The sequence below is a fragment of the Paramisgurnus dabryanus genome, chromosome 16 (genome assembly GCF_030506205.2).
Source record: "Paramisgurnus dabryanus chromosome 16, PD_genome_1.1, whole genome shotgun sequence".
Classification (NCBI taxonomy): domain Eukaryota; kingdom Metazoa; phylum Chordata; class Actinopteri; order Cypriniformes; family Cobitidae; genus Paramisgurnus; species Paramisgurnus dabryanus.
This window is the reverse complement of record NC_133352.1, coordinates 37151804-37170283: the sequence shown is the minus strand read 5'-3', so window position 1 is coordinate 37170283 and position 18480 is coordinate 37151804. Positions and strand designations below refer to the sequence as shown.

Genomic DNA, 18480 nt, shown 5'->3' with positions numbered 1-18480 from the left:
TTGCAAAAGGCCTGTAAATCATTTGGGAAACTGCATGTACAAATATCTTTGTATATCAGTCGAATCTGAAGCTATTGTCTTTTGTTTTATATCAAATTAAAGGTGTGTATGTGTACTTTACAGACATATGAGTGACTTTACTGTGTGTTGTTCCTAACAGGAAGGAGAAGAGTTACAGTTGAGCCTGTTTTAGGCCACAAGGCCTGTGAATCACAATGGTGTAAAGTTGCATGTACAAATTTCTTAATTTTTAATTAAAACAAAGTCCAATCAGATTGTGTGATACATCATTGTAAAGCTTGTGTTTTGCAGTTTCACATGAACCCAACTGTAGTCTGGTAAGTAAATAAATGCTTTGCTTTAAACAAATGCATCTATTTTTAAACGTTTTTAAATGCTATCTTACGTATTTATTGCCGCTCCAGAACCTAAGTCGATGGGGTTGACCAACGGCTGGAGAAGTGAACGCTCCAGAACCTAAGTCGATGGGGTTGACCAACGGCTGGAAAAGTGAACGCTCCAGAACCTAAGTCGATGGGGTTGACCAACGGCTGGAGAAACTTTCGGGTTGACCAACTGCTGGAAGTACTTTCGGGTTGACCAACGGTTGGAGATCGTTTCGGGTTGACCAACGGTTTGGTTCTCCAGAGGGGCCGGGAGTATGGAGCTTAGGCCGGGGGGGAGTGCTTAAGAGTGGGTGCCCGGGACCGAACGGTGCGCCGGGTACGGGCTCCAGGGTGGCCGTGGCGGGTTCCGAGGCCGGCCTCGGGTGCACTGTGGGCGGGTAGAGATGCCACCGTCCTCGGGGGTCCGAGGCCGGCCTCGGGTGCACTGTGGTCGGGTAGAGGGGCCACCGTTCTCGGGGTCGTATCTCGGCCGGGGAAAGGGTTAGAGAGAAGCGCGTTGGCTCGTTGGAAAGGGCCGCTCCGGTAGAGCAACCGACCCGAAGGACGAGTTTATCCGAGCAAAGGCGCCCGAGTTACGGCCGTTTAAAGGTCAGGCGGTGGTACCCCGTATCTCGGCCGGGCTTAGGGTTAGAGAGAAGCGGGTTGGCTCGTTGGAAAGGGCCGCTCCGGTAGAGCAACCGACCCGAGGGACGAGTTCATCCGAGCAAAGGCGCCCGAGCTGCGGCCGTGGGAAAATCCGCGGAGGGACCGCCGTATCTCTGCCGGGCTTGGGGTTAGAGAGACGCGGGTCGCCTCGTTGGAAAGGTCCCCTCGTGTGGAGCAACCGACCCAAAGGGCGAGTCGATCGGAGCAAAGACGCCCGAGCTGCGCCCCTGGGAAAATCCGGGGAGGGACCGCCGTATCTCGGCCGGGGAAGGGGCTAGAGGCTCGCGGGTCGGCTCGATCGAAAGGCCCCCTCCGGCAGAGCGACCGACCCGAAGGGCGAAGGCCCCGGACCCGGGGCGCCCGAGATACGGCCGTCGGAATCTCCGCGAGCTTCGACCGGACGTATCTCCGGCGGGCGGGGTCGCACGGACTCGAGGCCTCGCTCGTCGGAAAGTCCCGCGACGGACCTTTCGAACGAGACCGGCCGCGCGTCCGGGCGACCTCCGAGGCGGACGCTAGGGGCGCCGGAGCTCCGGACGAGCGAAAATTCCGCGACGATCCGCCGTATCTCGGCCCGGGAAAGGGCCAGAGACTCGAGGGAGGGCTCCTCGGAAAGGGCCCCTCGGGCGGAGCCGCCGACCCGAAGGGCGAAGGTCCCGTACCCGAGGCGCCCGAGAAACGGCCGTGGGAAAATCCCGCGGGGGGCGGCCGTATCTCGGCCCCGGAAAGGGCTAGGGACGCGCGGGTGGGCTCTTTCGAAAGGCCCCCCGCGGCGGAGCCACCCACCCGAAGGGCGAAGGCCCCGGACCCGGGGCGCCGGAGCAGCGCGGTAACGAAAATCGAATTTTCGACCGGAAGTATCTCGGGCCCCGGGGGTCGCACGGACCCGAGGTCGGTCTCGTCGGAAAGTCCCGGGCGAGACCTTTGGAAGTCCGGTTCCTCTAGGGCACACGTCCCTACCTCCGTAGCCCAGAGGGGTGACTCGAAAGCGGGCCTGCCAGGGCGGCCGTCCCTCCTGGAAGTCCGGTTCCTCCAGGGCACACGTCCCTACCTCCGTAGCCCAGAGGGGTGACTCGAAAGCGGGCCTGACAGGGCGGCCGTCCCTCCTGGAAGTCCGGTTCCTCCAGGGCACACGTCCCTACCTCCGTAGCCCAGAGGGGTGACTCGAAAGCGGGCCTGACAGGGCGGCCCTCCCTCCTGGAAGTCCGGTTCCTCCAGGGCACACGTCCCTACCTCCGTAGCCCAGAGAGGTGACTCGAAAGCGGGCCTGACAGGGCGACCGTCCCTCCTGGAAGTCCGGTTCCTCCAGGGCACACGTCCCTACCTCCGTAGCCCAGAGGGGTGACTCGAAAGCGGGCCTGACAGGGCGGCCCTCGCTCCTGGAAGTCCGGTTCCTCCAGGGCACACGTCCCTACCTCCGTAGCCCAGAGGGGTGACTCGAAAGCGGGCCTGACAGGGCGGCCGTCCCTCCTGGAAGTCCGGTTCCTCCAGGGCACACGTCGTTACCTCCGTAGCCCAGAGAGGTGACTCGAAAGCGGACGCGGGGGGTGTACGTGGCGCACCCCCAGGCCGAAGAGAGGTCTCGTGAGCGGACGCGAGGGTGTACGACAGAAGGCCTGGAAGTCTCGGACTCGTTTAAAGGTCAGGCGGTGGTACGCCGTATCTCGCCTGGGCTTAGGGTTAGAGAGAAGCGGGTTGGCTCGTTCGAAAGGTCCCCTTGCGTGGAGCAACCAAACCAAAGGGCGAGTCGATCGGAGCAAAGGCGCCCGAGCTGCGGCCGTGGGAAAATCCGCGGGGGGACCGTCGTATCTCGGCCGGGGAAAGGGCTAGAGGCTCGCGGGTAGGCTCGTTCGAAAGGCCCCCTCCGGCAGAGCGATCGACCCGAAGGGCGAAGGCCCCGGACCCGGGGCGCCCGAGATACAACCGTCGGAATCTCCGCGAGCTTCGACCGGACGTATCTCCGGCGGGCGGCGTCGCACGGACTCGAGGCCGGGCTCGTCGGAAAGCCCCGGGACGGACCTTTCGAACGAGACCGGACGCGCGTCCGGGCGACCTCTGAGGCGAACGCTAGGGGCGCCGGAGCTCCGGACGAGCGAAAATTCCGCGACGATCCGCCGTATCTCGGCCCGGGAAAGGGCCAGAGACTCGAGGGAGGGCTCCTCCGAAAGGGCCCCTCGGACGGAGCCGCCGACCCGAAGGGCGAAGGCCCCGGACCCGAGGCGCCCGAGAAACGGCCGTGGGAAAATTCCGCGGGGGGAGGCCGTATCTCGGCCCCGGAAAGGGCTAGCGACGCACGGGTGGGCTCGTTCGAAAGGCCCCCCGCGGCGGAGCCAAACACCCGAAGGGCAAAGGCCCCGGACCCGGGGCGCCGGAGCAGCGCGGTAACGAAATTCGAATTTTCGACCGGAAGTATCTCGGGCCCCCGGGGTCGCACGGACCCGCGGCCGATCTCGTCGGAAAGCCCCGGGCGAGACCTTTGGAAGTACGTTTCCTCCAGGGTACACGTCCCTACCTCCGTAGCCCAGAGAGGTGACTCGAAAGCGGGCCTGTCAGGGCGGCCGTCCCTCCTGGAAGTCCGGTTCCTCCAGGGCACACGTCCCTACCTCCGTAGCCCAGAGGGGTGACTCGAAAGCGGGCCTGACAGGGCAGCCGTCCCTCCTGGAAGTCCGGTTCCTCCAGGGCACACGTCCCTACCTCCATAGCCCAGAGGGGTGATTCGAAAGCGGGCCTGACAGGGCGGCCCTCCCTCCTGGAAGTCCGGTTCCTCCAGGGCACACGTCCCTACCTCCGTAGCCCAGAGGGGTGACTCGAAAGCGGGCCTGACAGGGCGGCCCTCCCTCTGATTAATTTGTTGTATGGCATATGATTCGCCATACCAGGTTAGACGGTGCCTAACTTGAACCTCTTTTCATAGTTTGAGTTCTGTATTAAGTTGTGTATGTAGATAGTTGGCTGGGGTTGCGTAAGTATTTTTGCGTAAGGGCACGCCAGCATGGGGCAGTTGCTTCAACCATTTATCTGGTTCAACGGATAGACTAATTATTTAGCCCTAAATAAGTTGTATGTAATTGTAATTACTATAGACAGGCTATAAGGAGATACGCCTGGACCTATGGTTATTGCACCTACTTTGATTAAGTTGTTGTATAGTATATGATTCGCTATACCAAATTAGAAGGTGCTAGTTTGTACCTCTTATGGGTTTGTATCAAGTTGTATATAGATGGTTACAGTGGCCGGTGTTGCCAGACCTCTGGTGTGGTTGAATTTATGTTTTAGAATTTGCACAATGGCCGGTGTAGGCTGATATGACACCGGCAATTGGTAAATGAACGAGTTCAATGTAAACAAGGGTAAATAAAATGATTAAACGTTTATCCAAATTCTACAATTACATCAATTGGAATTATTTATATGTGTTCTTTATCTTTTGGAGTCAGATAAAGTTACCTAAGTTGCGTAACGCTAATACGCCATTGGTAAGCGACCAAGGCCGCCTTAATGCACGGGCTTACCTGGGCTGAAGCCCAGGGGCCTCCCAAGTTCAAGGGCCTCCCAAGTTTGCGTTCATGATGAGCTGAAAAGGTCATATTGTTTTGTAACTTGTCAGGTTTTCTGTCAATCACTCTAATTGAACGTTACATGGCTGCTGATTGGTCCGTTGTAACTTAACGTGAAATAAAATGTCAGACGTAACATATTTTTTGTTCCGCGTAATGTAATTAAGTGCGCGTTGTCAACTTGACATTCCTGCACGTTAGACTGAGTATGACAGAGAAACAGGAAATAATCCACCAACAAATGAAAGAGTAATTTCTGAAATTTCATAATAAGCACTAGTGAGGTGCAGGTCTCTCTCTCTTTCGTGCGCGCGCTCGCTCGTTCGCTCGTTCGCTCTCTCTGTGCTCGTGCAGCTGTCTGAGTCTCTGGCATGCAGAAGTCTCTCCAAAAGTGCACAAGAAACTGTGCCGCTAAATTAAGAAAGGAGTTCCCGCACATAATGCTGTTAGTTGTTATAAAGTTTAAGTTTACTCGCGTTTATATCAGTGACGCGTGCGCAGCTGGAGCGATGTTTGACGCGACGTTAGCTCACAGTACATACATACATCTGTTGGTTTAGAAAGACGAGAAAGAGACGCAACGGTAAAGGTGCAAGTCTAAGAAAGTAAAGAGCGACAAGACCATCTCAAATGATCATCCCCTGATAGCACCATTATAATCTCATTATCTAAAGATCTTATATACAGGTATGTTCCCTGTCTGTCTTGTGCATATTCATACTTGGTCGTTTTACATGATTATGTATGCATAAATACTAAATACAATGCATACTATATCTTCAATAGCCTACAAAATAAATAACTGATTAAAAACCAAGATTCTGTCTATAAAGACTTATCTTTTGTTATCATTAATGCATTTAACAAGATTCTGTCTATAAAGACTTATCTTTTGTTATCATTAATGCATTTAACAAGATTCTGTCTATAAAGACTTATCTTTTGTTATCATTAATGCATTTTTACTTTAAAACTAACTTTAACTTATTATATTTTTAAAACTGTGGTGAGCATTTAAGTATGAGTGGCAATTTTCTGCAAATTTGTATATTCCAAAAACTATATAAATATAAAGCTTATAAACATATATACTTTCACACATTTTGGTTTTATTATCACCACATGTTGCTGTGTGTGGTTGTTAAATAAAGTGTCTTGTGTTTATGCTCAAGTGGGCTCAGTGATATGTTAATAACAATATTATGGTGTTTTCTGGCTCAAAGAGGGAAAACTCACAGTTGTATGTCTCGAAAGAAACTAATGCATTTTGTGATGTAGATTACCTAGATATTACACTTTAAAAAAAAAAAATTAGACTATAAATCGAGGGGAAGGGGGGCCTACAAAACCTGTTAGCCCCGGGGCCTCACATTAGGTTAAGGCGGCCCTGTAAGCGACGGAAAAGACAGAAAGCGTGACGACCTTTCTGCCATGCCGATTGGTTTCTGCCATTGGGCCAGACGTATATATATATATTAGGGATGTCCCGATCAGGTTTTTTTTTCCCTTGAGGCCGAGTCCTTTGATTTTGAGTATCTGCCGATACCGAGTCCCGATCCGATACTTCTATAATACATAAAAAAGAATAAAGAAGAGCGAAAAAACAGACCCAGGATGTTCCTTATGTCATGCCGCACGCATTGCTGTTTCTGTGTGGAGTCAAAAGGGTCTAACTCTGTGCCAGCCCATAACTATTCATGTGTTAAAAAATAATGAGAATATATATAGTATATATGTTCAGGGGTTAAATTGGGGTTCGTTTTGTGGGGATGCTCTGTTAGGAGGGAGGGTTCGAGGGGTAACATATTTAATCCTGATGACAGCAAAGCCACTGGTATGTTTCAATTACATTTTGGACCTCTGATAGGATTTCATAAGTTTCAGTTTTAAAGCTGTGCCACAGGTTGACCCAAACTTTAAAACCTGAACTTTAAATTATTCACATCTATGAGTCTGACACTCTATATGCATTTGTTGAACATGTCAATCACTAGTTAGGTCTTAATTGATTTGTATAATCAAAATACATAATTTTATTAAACTATACAATAAATTGTATCCAGTTATCTAGTTAACACATTGTAATAAGATGGTTGACATGGCTATACATACTTTAATAATTTGTTTCTAGACTTCTATTAAGTTTTTTCGACGTGTGCACCATTCTTACCTCTCTCTCTATCTCTCATCTATACAATGATGTAATGTGATCCTCCTGCGCGAATGCGCGTTCTTGAGGTTCTGAGTGAGACACAGAGCTGCGTACTGATGTAGATTAACTGAGCACATAGTGACAAAAACGATCGATGCGTCGTTTAAATGAATGGTAAAAACCCGGTTTGGCGCGGAGCAGAGCGAGACCTTCAGTCTGTGTGTCGAGGCTCAGCCCCGGATGGTCCTGGCCCAATTTAAACCCTGCATATGTATCCGAGTCCTGATTGGGGTCCCTATCCATAACATAATAGCTTGTGTAGACATGACATTCATATCAAAAAAGTCTATGGTCACTTATATTCAATATCAGTACCATCCAAAGAATGAATATCAACACCAGCAGATGAGACCACATTAAAACAGACACAAAAGAATAAAGCAGCATATCTGTGACGTTTTGTATAACGGGTTTGTAATACACATACAGTATAGCCACATATAAAGTTTGCTACATTCATATAAGAGTTAAATTAATCTCCAAAAATACCAGAATGCATGGCTATGATTAATATAATAAAACCATGGTTACTTTTTTAAGAGCTGACTAAATAATTCAACAGAGATTTTAAACACTTTGTTCTGTGCCCGCAACTTTATAAACTGCTCCCGAACCGGTACCATTGTGCGCCGAATCCTTAGCATGGCGAGTTGTGACCAGTCACGGAAAGTAGTGACACAAGTCGGATCTGGGGCATTTTGAGTTATTTACAGATTCTTAAAGTGCAGTTTCTAAGCTTTCCAACCATGTGTAACACATGAAAATCTGATAAGATTTGGAGAGCTGTGGCCATTTGAATGTAACACATTCAAGAAAGAGAATGCCGAGAAATTTGAGAAAGAAGATTTAGCACTTTTTCCTGGCTGGAGAGACAATAGGGCTCATTTACATCTCATTTAGCTAAGACATACCCCATGTAAAGCTGTTTTGAGATACAGATGTTCTAGCATCGTATGTAGTATTTTATGACAGAAGTCCGAATGACAACATGCAAAAATAAACAAGACTTTTACCTTTGTGGGGATCACAAGTCGAATCCAGTCTGTTTCAGATGTGTGAATAATCCAATGACCATTTTTGTCCACAAATGCGAATAATCCGTGAAATGCCACGTCTATTGTTTACATCAGATTTCGCATGACCGTCTGGTAATAGAATAGAATATACAATCTGAGGAATATTTACATCGTAACATGTAAGGGTATATGAGATTACACTCCGTTAAACACATGAACCCGCCTTCAAAGTTTGTATTTAAAATAGGGCGGTAGTATAATAGATAATCCAAACAGCGCCGTCGAAAATGTGACGTCCTTTAGAGATGTTACCAATCACTCGAACAGGGCAGCCGCGTCACTACAGTCACGTGACTTCACGCTAGAGCCGGAAGAGAAGACAATGCTGAATAAAGTCGTAATTCTGCTATTTTTGGACCAAACTGTATTTTCGATGCTTCAACACATTCTTACTGACCCACTGATGTCACATGGACTACTTTGATGATGTTTTTATTACCTTTCTGGACATGGAAACCGTACATAGATTTTCAATGAAGGGGACAGAAAGCTCTCGGACTAAATCTAACGTTAAAACATCTTAAACTGTGTTCCGAAGATGAACGGAGGTCTCCCGAGTTTAGAACGACATAAGGGTAAGTCATTAATTACATTATTTTCATTTTTGGGCGAACTATCCTTATTTAGTAGTCACGCTGTTCCCTTTGGGGGCAGAGGCGAAAACACAAGCTTATACAGTATGTAAATATACACACAGATAATGACGCCCCCGCTACACGCTAGAATTTCTGGAAAAACAAGCCTATTTCAACCACAAAATGTACGTTTTTAAGTATACAAAAACTGCTATCTCAAATATGGAGAGGCTTCTTCGTGAACTTAACTAACAGATTCTGCAATGAAACGAAAATCACAAATTTAGAAAAAAAACTTTGTTTCTCATTTTCTCGAAACTTGTGCTGCCGACTTGTGTCACTGGTTTCCGTGACGGGTCACAGTTCGACTTTGTGACGCATCTTTGTTTTTTACAGATGCAGATCATTTTCTACAGTCCAAAGTAAAAAATATTGCAGGCATCTTCCGTTAAACAGTAAATAACTGATAATCCCGATTTTTTTAAATCTGCAATTTAATCTGCAGACAGCAAAACGCGCATCTTGCCAGAGACTCAGATAAACTCCTCCTATGACCTTTACCACTCCCCTAGCCACTAGAAGCCTGCTCTTGCCTAAGGTATTCAGTGGACGGGAAAAGCGTGGCCTTAAGACCCAACGAAGCACCAGCGAAGCACGATCATGCCCCTGAAGTGACAATGCAAACATGACAGGCCGTGGCAGAGTCTTTTGAGAAAGAACCTCAGGATATCAGCTAACAGATCAGTTTAACGTTAGCCACTTAGCTCCAATTTCTAACATCATATTCTGAAGTAAAAACGAAATTACAAATAAATAAACATTTAATTCACTTTGGGTTAAAAGATCTTACCACTGCAGTTTAACGTAAGTCGGCTATCTGTTGTACAACAATCAAAGTTTCTAACACTATACTATACTATACTATACTATATAGTATAGCATAGTATAGTATAGTTTTTATTATATATATATAGGTTTATATATTTAGGGTTATTTTTACACACCTAACCCTAACGAAATAACATGTATTTTCTAAATTACTTGAATTCACGCTTTTTTCCTGAGCACAAAAGAAAGCGGGTACATGTGAAGAGCATGGGGTAAACATGCAGAAGAGAACACACATATCAGACGTGCACACTAAAGGAATAATGGGTTTAATTATTCTTTCACTTTATTTCCTCAAAAAAAAAAAACATTAGACAACATTCTGTATAATTTATTATTGGAACGTTATTTTATGTTTCCAAAAAAATACCTATTAGAGAACGTTCTGTATAAGTTGTTTTTAGGTTATTTAAAAATAACCACCCTGTTATGAACACATTATTTTATGGTTCCAAAAAACAATAACAAAAAATAAATAAACTTTAGAAAACGTTATGTATAAGTTATGTTTAGGTTATTTAAAAAATAACCACGCTGCAACATTCTGGGAACGTTATTTTATGGTTCAGAAAAATAACCAAATAATAACAATTAGAGAACGTTATGTATAAGTTATTTTTAAGTTATTTAATAATAAACTCCATGTAACATAATGTGAACGTTATTTTATGGTTGCAAAAATAAAACCTAAAAATAATGTTCCCCAGAACGTTATTATTTGGTTCTTAAAACGTTTACCAAAGTATAACCAAAAACTAACATCAGTGGAAGGTTATTTGTTTGCTGAGTACCCCGAGAAAGCAAGTTTTGGGTTAATCTGATGGTAAGTACCCTGCTTTCTGGAATACACCCCTGGAAATTGCATAATATAAAACATGTAATTTTAGGTGTTCAAGAAAATAAGTCCAAAAACATACACGAACACAAACGAGCTTTTCTACGTCATTATTTTTCCGGTTTTCTCCACTCTCTTCTGTCAACCAGCTAGCAGTTTCCCGCACACTAGAGGGCGCTACATACTAAATTATGCTTCATTCACAAGTTTACTGTGCCTCCAAAAGGGGTGTTCAGTTTCATCAAAGAGGTTTCATTCAACGTATGACCTCAAAGTATCGCGAGAAAGCACAGCCCTCGCGGGACTTTGATGTCATCCGCCGATCTTACTGCCCAACGCTGCATGTTGTTGAGCACGCGTGAAGAATATTCCAGCTACCCGTCTAGCATAGCGAACCTTTTCACAGTAATAATCAAAGAAAATGACTAAACCAGCACCCGTGGCCAAGCCTGGAAATCCCGACAACCCTCGGGTTTTCTTTGATGTAGATATCGGTGGAGAAAGAGGTGCGGATCTTTTCATTTTCATTAGCCTACAAATGAAGTCGCATGGCTGCATATTGCTGGTGCACCGTGTGCTGCTATCGCCTGGACAAGACACACATTAACAAATCTACTGAACTTTATTTAATGATGTAGCCACGCTACTTACAAAAGTATTTTAGGTGCTTTCATTTTAACATTGAGACATTGTTGCTTTTGTAGTTTTTTTCTTATTTACTCGATATCGCGTTTCGTTATGTTAACCATACATTTGGCTTACTAAATTAAAGTTAGTTCTGAAATGGTAATCCCCAGAAACAGCACAAACATCGGCACATGCATGTAATTAAATCATCTCTTTTTCTTTATTTGTTAGTTTGACTTACCTTAGTTAGATATAAACATGTTATGCAGTTTTGGGGTGTTTCATTTTTAATTTTATGAAAGCTTTATGTGTAGTTAATTATTTGTAATGGCATACGTGCACATTTCTTTTTCATTAAACAATAAATACGATGTAATTAAATTATTTATTTTCCGTTTTTCAGTAAATGCATTAGGATTATAGTAATATAAGACAGTCAATTAATATCTTATTTTAACAGGAAAAAACTGAAAGCCAATGAAAGGAAACACTGATATTCTAAGATTTCTTGAGACAATATCACATGAGATCTATGATTACATATATGAATAAATAATAATACTGGTGGTAAAGTCTTACATAAGTCCTACCTGTCACAACACTCCCTACTCTGCCTTCTTTGATAAAATAGCATACATTGGATAAAAATTACCTACAAAAATGAGTGCAGGGGTGTGTAATCCTGGTCCTGTAAAGTTTGGTTACAACCCTAGACATGTGGTATTTGTCCTAATTCATTACATAATTATGTCGGATTATGCTAAACAAAAACCTATGTTTACATGGTAGTTTCTTAAAAGTAGTATTGGCTTAATCGAGTAAGTACTGAATTATTATTGTCCATGTAAATGTATTGACCGATGTGATATCAGGCTTTTTTCACACAAATGGAAAGCATATTTACACTTAATCTAAATCGTTATCCCCTACATAGTGCACTACAGTGTTTCCCACAGACTTACAGTTTATTTGTGGGGGTACATCCACCAAGGGGTTAACTAATATGAGGTCAGGTCCCACATGAGCAACTAGTTGTAAAAATGCTTGTGCTGTGTAACAATGGTCTCAAAATACACCTGGATTCAGGAGCCCTATGATGACAAAAGTAAATAAAAAGATCGGTCCATGAGATCTGAAAATTTAGTGACTACCGATCGAGTCATTTAATGCGATGTTCGACGATACCGATCGGCAGCCAATCGATCGGAGCATCCCTTGTTTAAACTACAGAAACTGTGAGGATTTTAAAAAAAGATTAAAGAAATAACTCGTGTCACAGAGCTTTTTTTATCTTGTATATAATAATTAAAGTTAAAGTAGTTAACTCTGAAGTGAAGTTGGTAGCCATAGCTATGTTGTGGGCTGCGTGTAGCTATGCGTAGCCTTACATACACTTCTGCATAAATGTGACAGCTGGACATTTTATCTAATGTGTAGCTTTTGATATAAGCATCTGCCAAATACATCAAAGTAAACATAAGCTACAAAAGCATATTCACAAGCATTCACTCAAGCTTAAAGTATATGGCACATGGAAAAAAACATACACACTTAAATCACTTCATCATTTGCTCTCACAACTTTGTCTGCTTTTTGCTCGTTTTCTTTTCAGTTGGCCGTATAGTGTTCGAGATCTTTGCTGATGTGGTCCCTAAAACGGCAGAGAATTTTCGGGTTCTGTGTACTGGTGAAAAGGGGATTGGCAACAGCACAGGCAAACCCCTGCACTACAAGGGCTGTCCATTTCACCGCAGTGAGTGACATCTACTTCTGTTTCAGGTGTTACAATCTAACGTAAAGGCTTGCCACGTTTATGGAAATAGCAAGAAATCTTAGGCCTCGTTTTACACTGTCAGTGAAATGTGACCCAATTCCGATTTTTTGCTTATATGTGACACAGATCGAATGTGTTCTGTGGCAGTGTAAACAGGACAAAACTCATACATTTGGATATTTTGAGATCCGTTTCAGGCCTCATTCATATGTGGAAATGAATCAGATTTGTGCCTATGCGACTGTAGTGTAAACGGGCAGATCGGATTTTCTGAGGCATTACGTTGTGTACATCGTTAAAACTGCGACAATTTAGGACTTCCCTGTGGTTGGATGACATCATCAAATTATTCTTGGCTGGGTACCGAAACCTGCCTATGGCCTATACCTACCGGACCGAATCAGAACACACATTTCGGTGTTTCTTAAATAAATGATCAGTGGACTGAAATATTTTGCTCTCTGTGGGGCATAAAGGATAATGACACCAGCACGGCAAATGATAATAGTGAAATTATACTGCACTGGATGTAAATAATTTCCTGACTTACAACATTCATTTAAATGTAAAAGTAGGAAAGCATTGAAAATACATAGGATTCAAGTTGCATTTCTTCCCTTAACTTAGGCGAGTTTGTCCATGTTTTATATTGATTAAAAAAAACAAAACAATCATTTGTTTAAAAAAATCTAAGGATCTCTAGATCTATTTATAAGGCAGGTAAAATGTTTTCTGTCTTTCGTTTTTGCTAAACCTTCTCCTTAATATAAGTGAGTCATTTTAGAAATGTATTGTTGTTTTGTTTTAATAAAAAATAATAATAAAAAAATACTAAGCATTCATAGTAATGGATGTCTTTCATTTATTTGTGTTAGAAAGCAGATACCATCCGTCAAATTTGTTTCTTTAAGTTTAGCGTGTTTGCCATTCTACTGTTTAGGGTTAGTGAACTTTGAGCTTTATCATTTTGCAGGTATTATATATGCTTTAAAAGCAACATTACACATTAAATAGGGTTTAAAAAATGGGATCAGGAAGAACGTGACCTTTTAAATGAATTTGTTTTCCAAATTGTATCCCTTAGTCATCAAGAAATTTATGGTCCAGGGTGGAGATTTTTCTAATCAGAATGGAACTGGAGGAGAGAGCATATATGGAGAGAAGTTTGAGGATGAAAACTTTTACTATAAGGTAAACATCTGCCTGATTTTAATTTCCTAATAATACAAAATAGGGGATATCTACCCTAACAATTGTGCTACAGCACATTGACAGAATTGGCATTTAGAAGATATAAGCATTCAAAACATACAGTCCATCACTTATGCCAGTGCGGATCAATAATTTTTATGACATAATTACATAAAGCTTCTCATAAGATTCTAGGCCGTGTATGTCCGCACCCTGTTTCTGTGGACGTCAGTGCATCAGATAAAGCTGCACGTTACAAAGCACTTCAGTAGGTCTTCAGATGCAAAGTTATACAGAAATAAAAACTTTGTCCTCAGTTATTTGCCTTCATGTTGTTACAAACCTGTTTGACTTTTTGTATAAAAATGAAAAATTCCATTAGCGTAATTGTTCAAAAATTGCACCGAGATGAACCAAACCAAACACATGACTTTCTCCAATAATTTACTGCTATATGCTGTAAGGAACAAATGAGATGTGAATAAACCTTCTTTTTTTCTTGGTTAATGACGTGCTGGCCATCTTCTATTATTTCACCCACCAGCATGACAAAGAGGGGCTTCTCAGCATGGCCAACGCCGGCCCAAACACAAATGGCTCGCAGTTCTTTATAACCACCGTTCCAACGCCACACCTGGATGGGAAGCACGTGGTCTTTGGCCAAGTGCTAAAGGGAATGGGAGTGGTGAAGATGCTGGAGGCCATAGAAACTAAAGATGATAATCCTGTGAAGGTAAACATTAAATGCATACGAACATCCTTATGCAGTGCTATGAGTAAGGTTTTCCCTAAAACCCTAACCCACTAAAAATAAAAAATAAAATTTGTTCCTAATGCTGCGTTTACACCAGCCGCGATATGGGCGGCAAAAACACGCTATTGAGTTCACTCGTTTCATTTGCGCGTGAAATTCTACTCATTCGAGAAATTCATGTGGAAATTTGCGTCATGGGAGGGGCTTCTGCGACTCCGCAATGCCTCCGCTCGCTTACTGTAATCACGTCACTACTACAGCAAGGTCCTGATTGGTTAACGCGTCGTGGAAATCCACCGAAGTTCAGATTTTTCAACTTGCGCGTTACCCGGGGCAACGCTCAATTAGCGCAAATTCTTTCCGTCTCTACCGCGGCTGGTGAAAACGCAGCATACGACATATCCTTCTTCTTCTAGATGGCAGAAGTTTAAATTCATTATTCAAAAGATAAGCATGCTAAACATAAACAAATTATCAAAGACCTTGTTCACACTGTCAGTCAAAATCCGATTTTAGTGCATATCCAATTGGAATCTAATCACATTTAGAACGTGTGAACAGTCAAAAACCATATGAAATCAGTTTTTTTCTAATCCATTTCAGGCTTCATCCAGAGGTGGTTTGAAATCCTTTTCAAATCGCATTTCCAGAAATCCAATTCAGTCTGACCGCATTTTGTAGCTTTTCAGTTACGTCATGCTGTTGCGTCACGTAAAACATAAACACGTCAGATGCCGAGGCAGAAAAAAATTCAGAAAAAACACATCAAGCTTTACGTTGCATTTTTTCATTAAAATAGTGCATGGATAAACAAAGACCAGATAGGGACGTCCTGCTGTAATTGTTGCTGCTGTTGTTCCTGATGATCAATTACTGACTTAGGGGCTGGACACACCAAAACTTTTAAACGCGGCTGAAAACGCCTTGAGGACGCCGAATGCCAGCTGTTTTTCAGCTGAGTGCCAGCTTTCTTCAGCTGAGCGCTTTGACAGCTGTGATACTTCAGCTGCGAGCCGGTTGGTTGCTGTGGTAATGTCCCACCCCTCCTCCACTGTGATTGGGTGGCCGTGTGAGAACTGACATTGACGAGCGGAGCTTTTCTCCCAAAGTTGAATCTCTTTCAACTTTCGACGCTCAGCGCCGAGCGCGGAAAAAACGCTGAGCGCCGGTTTTCAGCGCGGAAAAAACCCGCTAGCTGCTGGCTTATTTGAAAAACGCCGAGCTTCCATTGGAAACAATTGAAAACATGCGCCGGCCGCGGGCGTAAAAGTTTTGGTGTACACAACCCCTTAGTATCCGATTCTGGATCATATGCGTAAGGTCGTATCTGACTGTAAGCTATAGTTATTTAAAAAGAAAGGTTTTTATTTAACTCTTCAGCTCCGCCCACTGTACACCTTCAAGTGTTTGAGTTTTTCCACTTAAACCAGAATGGCCAGTCTGTCTTTTAATAATCTGACATCACAAAAGACTCTTTGGACATATGAAGGATGAAATACTTCTCTATACAGTAGGTGACAAAGATTAACATTAAATTGGCAAAAACAGTGTGTTTTATGTGAGCTTTAAGGGAATGGACGGACAAGTGAGATCTTACTTTCACATGCATTTAGTCACACTAGTCAAGAATTAACAGTAATGAAATTAAATCTATCACCTGTTCTCATCATGTGAACTCATTGAATATGATGAATTCATGTTTTTGAAGGAGGAGATATAGGATGGGACTTTGAAAATCTTTCTCTCTCTCTCTCTCTCTCTATGAAATGGAAAAAGGACATTTTTATATCTTCCGTGTGTGACCAAAATGCTTAAATTGATTGTAACGGTCATTTTTTGGGGTCCATTAGCCCTGCATAATTGCTGAATGTGGAGAACACAAAGCAGGAGACGAGTGGGGGATCGCTCCGAACGATGGCTCGGGAGACGTATATCCAGATTTTCCTGAGGATTCAGATGTGGACTTTAAAGATGTGACTATATCTCTGCATCTTTTCTTATATCATCCTGCACATACCACTTTATGCAACTAGTGACAGACTGACACAGCAGCTAGACAGAAGACATTTTAAACCTAATCCTAAACAAATATGGCCATGCCTGAAAAGAAAAGAAATTAATTTATTTTGTTTTCCTCTTTCTAGACGGATAAACTCTTATCTGTGGCAGAGGATATCAAGAATCTTGGAAATGACTTCTTCAAAGCTCAGGAGTGGCAGTCTGCCATCAGAAAGTATTCAAAAGCTCTCAGGTGAACACTTCTGTCATTAGATTACGTTATTAATTTACTATTACAGCACGCTGCTGACATTGAACAAACAGCTTTTCAGTTCATTTCAACAATTATAGAGAAGATTTCTTGCATTTTGTCTGAATATGTAATCAAATGCAAACACAGCCATTTGCCGGTGCGGAGCCAATTTTGCGCATTCATTGAAATTAGCAGTGTCACTTAAATGTTTTTTTTTCTTTGGGGTTTACAGGTACTTAGAACGGCATGGCAACACCAAAGATGATGATAATGAATATGATGATAGTGTCCAAAAGAAACTGGAGCCCACAGCCCTGAGCTGCATTCTCAACACTGCTGCTTGCAAACTTAAACTAAAGCTCTGGCAAGAAGTGATTGCGAGCTGTGATGAGGTAACGTGACACCTCAAGACATTTGAGGCGGCACAAGTGTCCACTTGGACTGGTACCACACTTCAAGATGTTTCACAACGACAGCATTTCTGAGGCATTCGGCCCTTTTGAAATAACCGTGGCACAGTCGCTAACGTGTGTCGCTGATTTCTATAATAGAAAGCGGAAAAATGAATTCAAATGGCTGATTTGTTCAAAGGTCTCGTATTGTTAGTACTTCTTTTATGCAGAATAATTCATGATTTGTTCTCTTCTCAGGCCTTGCAGCTGAACCAGACAAACACTAAAGCGCTGTTCAGAAGAGCTCAGGCCTGGCAGGGACTGAACGAATTTAATAAAGCCATGGTACCAACATCAAACATATAGAAATACACAAACTATATTTCATCACACTCCCTCCAAATAAATACAAAAGGTTATTTTCAAAGTAGCTTGCAATCTTTCTGTGTTGGAATGGTATAATTAAAGTATTTAAGACCAAAATATACACCACAGTATAATGATGCCGTTTCATTGCTGTGGCTCAGTGGTAGAAACTTCACAGCGCAAAACATTGAGGGAAAGGAACACACATACAGTTCCCTTTACAGTGGAAAGAAATATTGGCACCCTTTGTAAATATGACCAAAAAAGCTGTGAAAATACATATCTGTTTCTCCTATTGAGCTTTCTATAAGAATACAGTGTTTCATTGAAGTCAAACTATTGAAAGTTGGGGGGGGTTACATTATAAAATAAATGTTTTTATCTAATACACACAGGACACAATTATTGACACCCTTTTTGGGAGTAAAATATCTCTGAAGTATATTGCCTTTAAAGGGATACTTCACCGATTTAGCATTCAGCTTTGTATCTGTAGAAACCCGGCAGTATTACTGAATGACCATGTTTCCCTCCATCATTTCCCCCTGAGAGGAGAGATATCTGCATTTTGGTTCTGCAAAAAAGTCCTCCGATGATGCAAAAATCGTCATATTACATCATCGGAGGACTTTTTTGCAGAACCAAAATGCAGATATCTCTCCTCTCAGGGGGAAATGATGGAGGGAAACATGGTCATTCAGTAATACTGCCGGGTTTCTACAGATACAAAGCTGAATGCTAAATCGGTGAAGTATCCCTTTAATATTAACATTTTCTATGCACACCAAGGTGACTAAAACCACGATGTTGTCCAGTTACAGTAGAATAAATATAAAGAAACACAAAGCCCAAATCCCCTTAATCATTTATCACAATGGGTCAAACCAAAGCCTTTAATTTTGATGTGCAGCGAAAAGATTATTGAGC

General features: G+C 43.2%; 1 protein-coding gene across 2 annotated transcripts in view; it reads left to right on the top strand.

Annotated features, from left to right (window-relative positions):
* The window catches only part of ppid (peptidylprolyl isomerase D), a 340343-nt gene that overhangs the window by 319428 nt on the left and 2435 nt on the right, over positions 1 to 18480 (top strand). The window contains exons 1-8 of one of the 2 annotated variants that reach the window (XM_065242909.1): positions 10509 to 10704; positions 12438 to 12578; positions 13684 to 13790; positions 14335 to 14523; positions 16395 to 16517; positions 16689 to 16795; positions 17028 to 17187; positions 17446 to 17532. In XM_065242909.1, coding sequence (XP_065098981.1) covers positions 10620 to 10704; positions 12438 to 12578; positions 13684 to 13790; positions 14335 to 14523; positions 16395 to 16517; positions 16689 to 16795; positions 17028 to 17187; positions 17446 to 17532 — 999 coding nt within the window. In that variant the 5' untranslated portion in view covers positions 10509 to 10619. Of the gene's footprint in view, positions 1 to 10508; positions 10705 to 12437; positions 12579 to 13683; positions 13791 to 14334; positions 14524 to 16394; positions 16518 to 16688; positions 16796 to 17027; positions 17188 to 17445; positions 17533 to 18480 lie in introns of those variants that run through there. The other variant, XM_065275556.2, reaches the window with a different exon arrangement.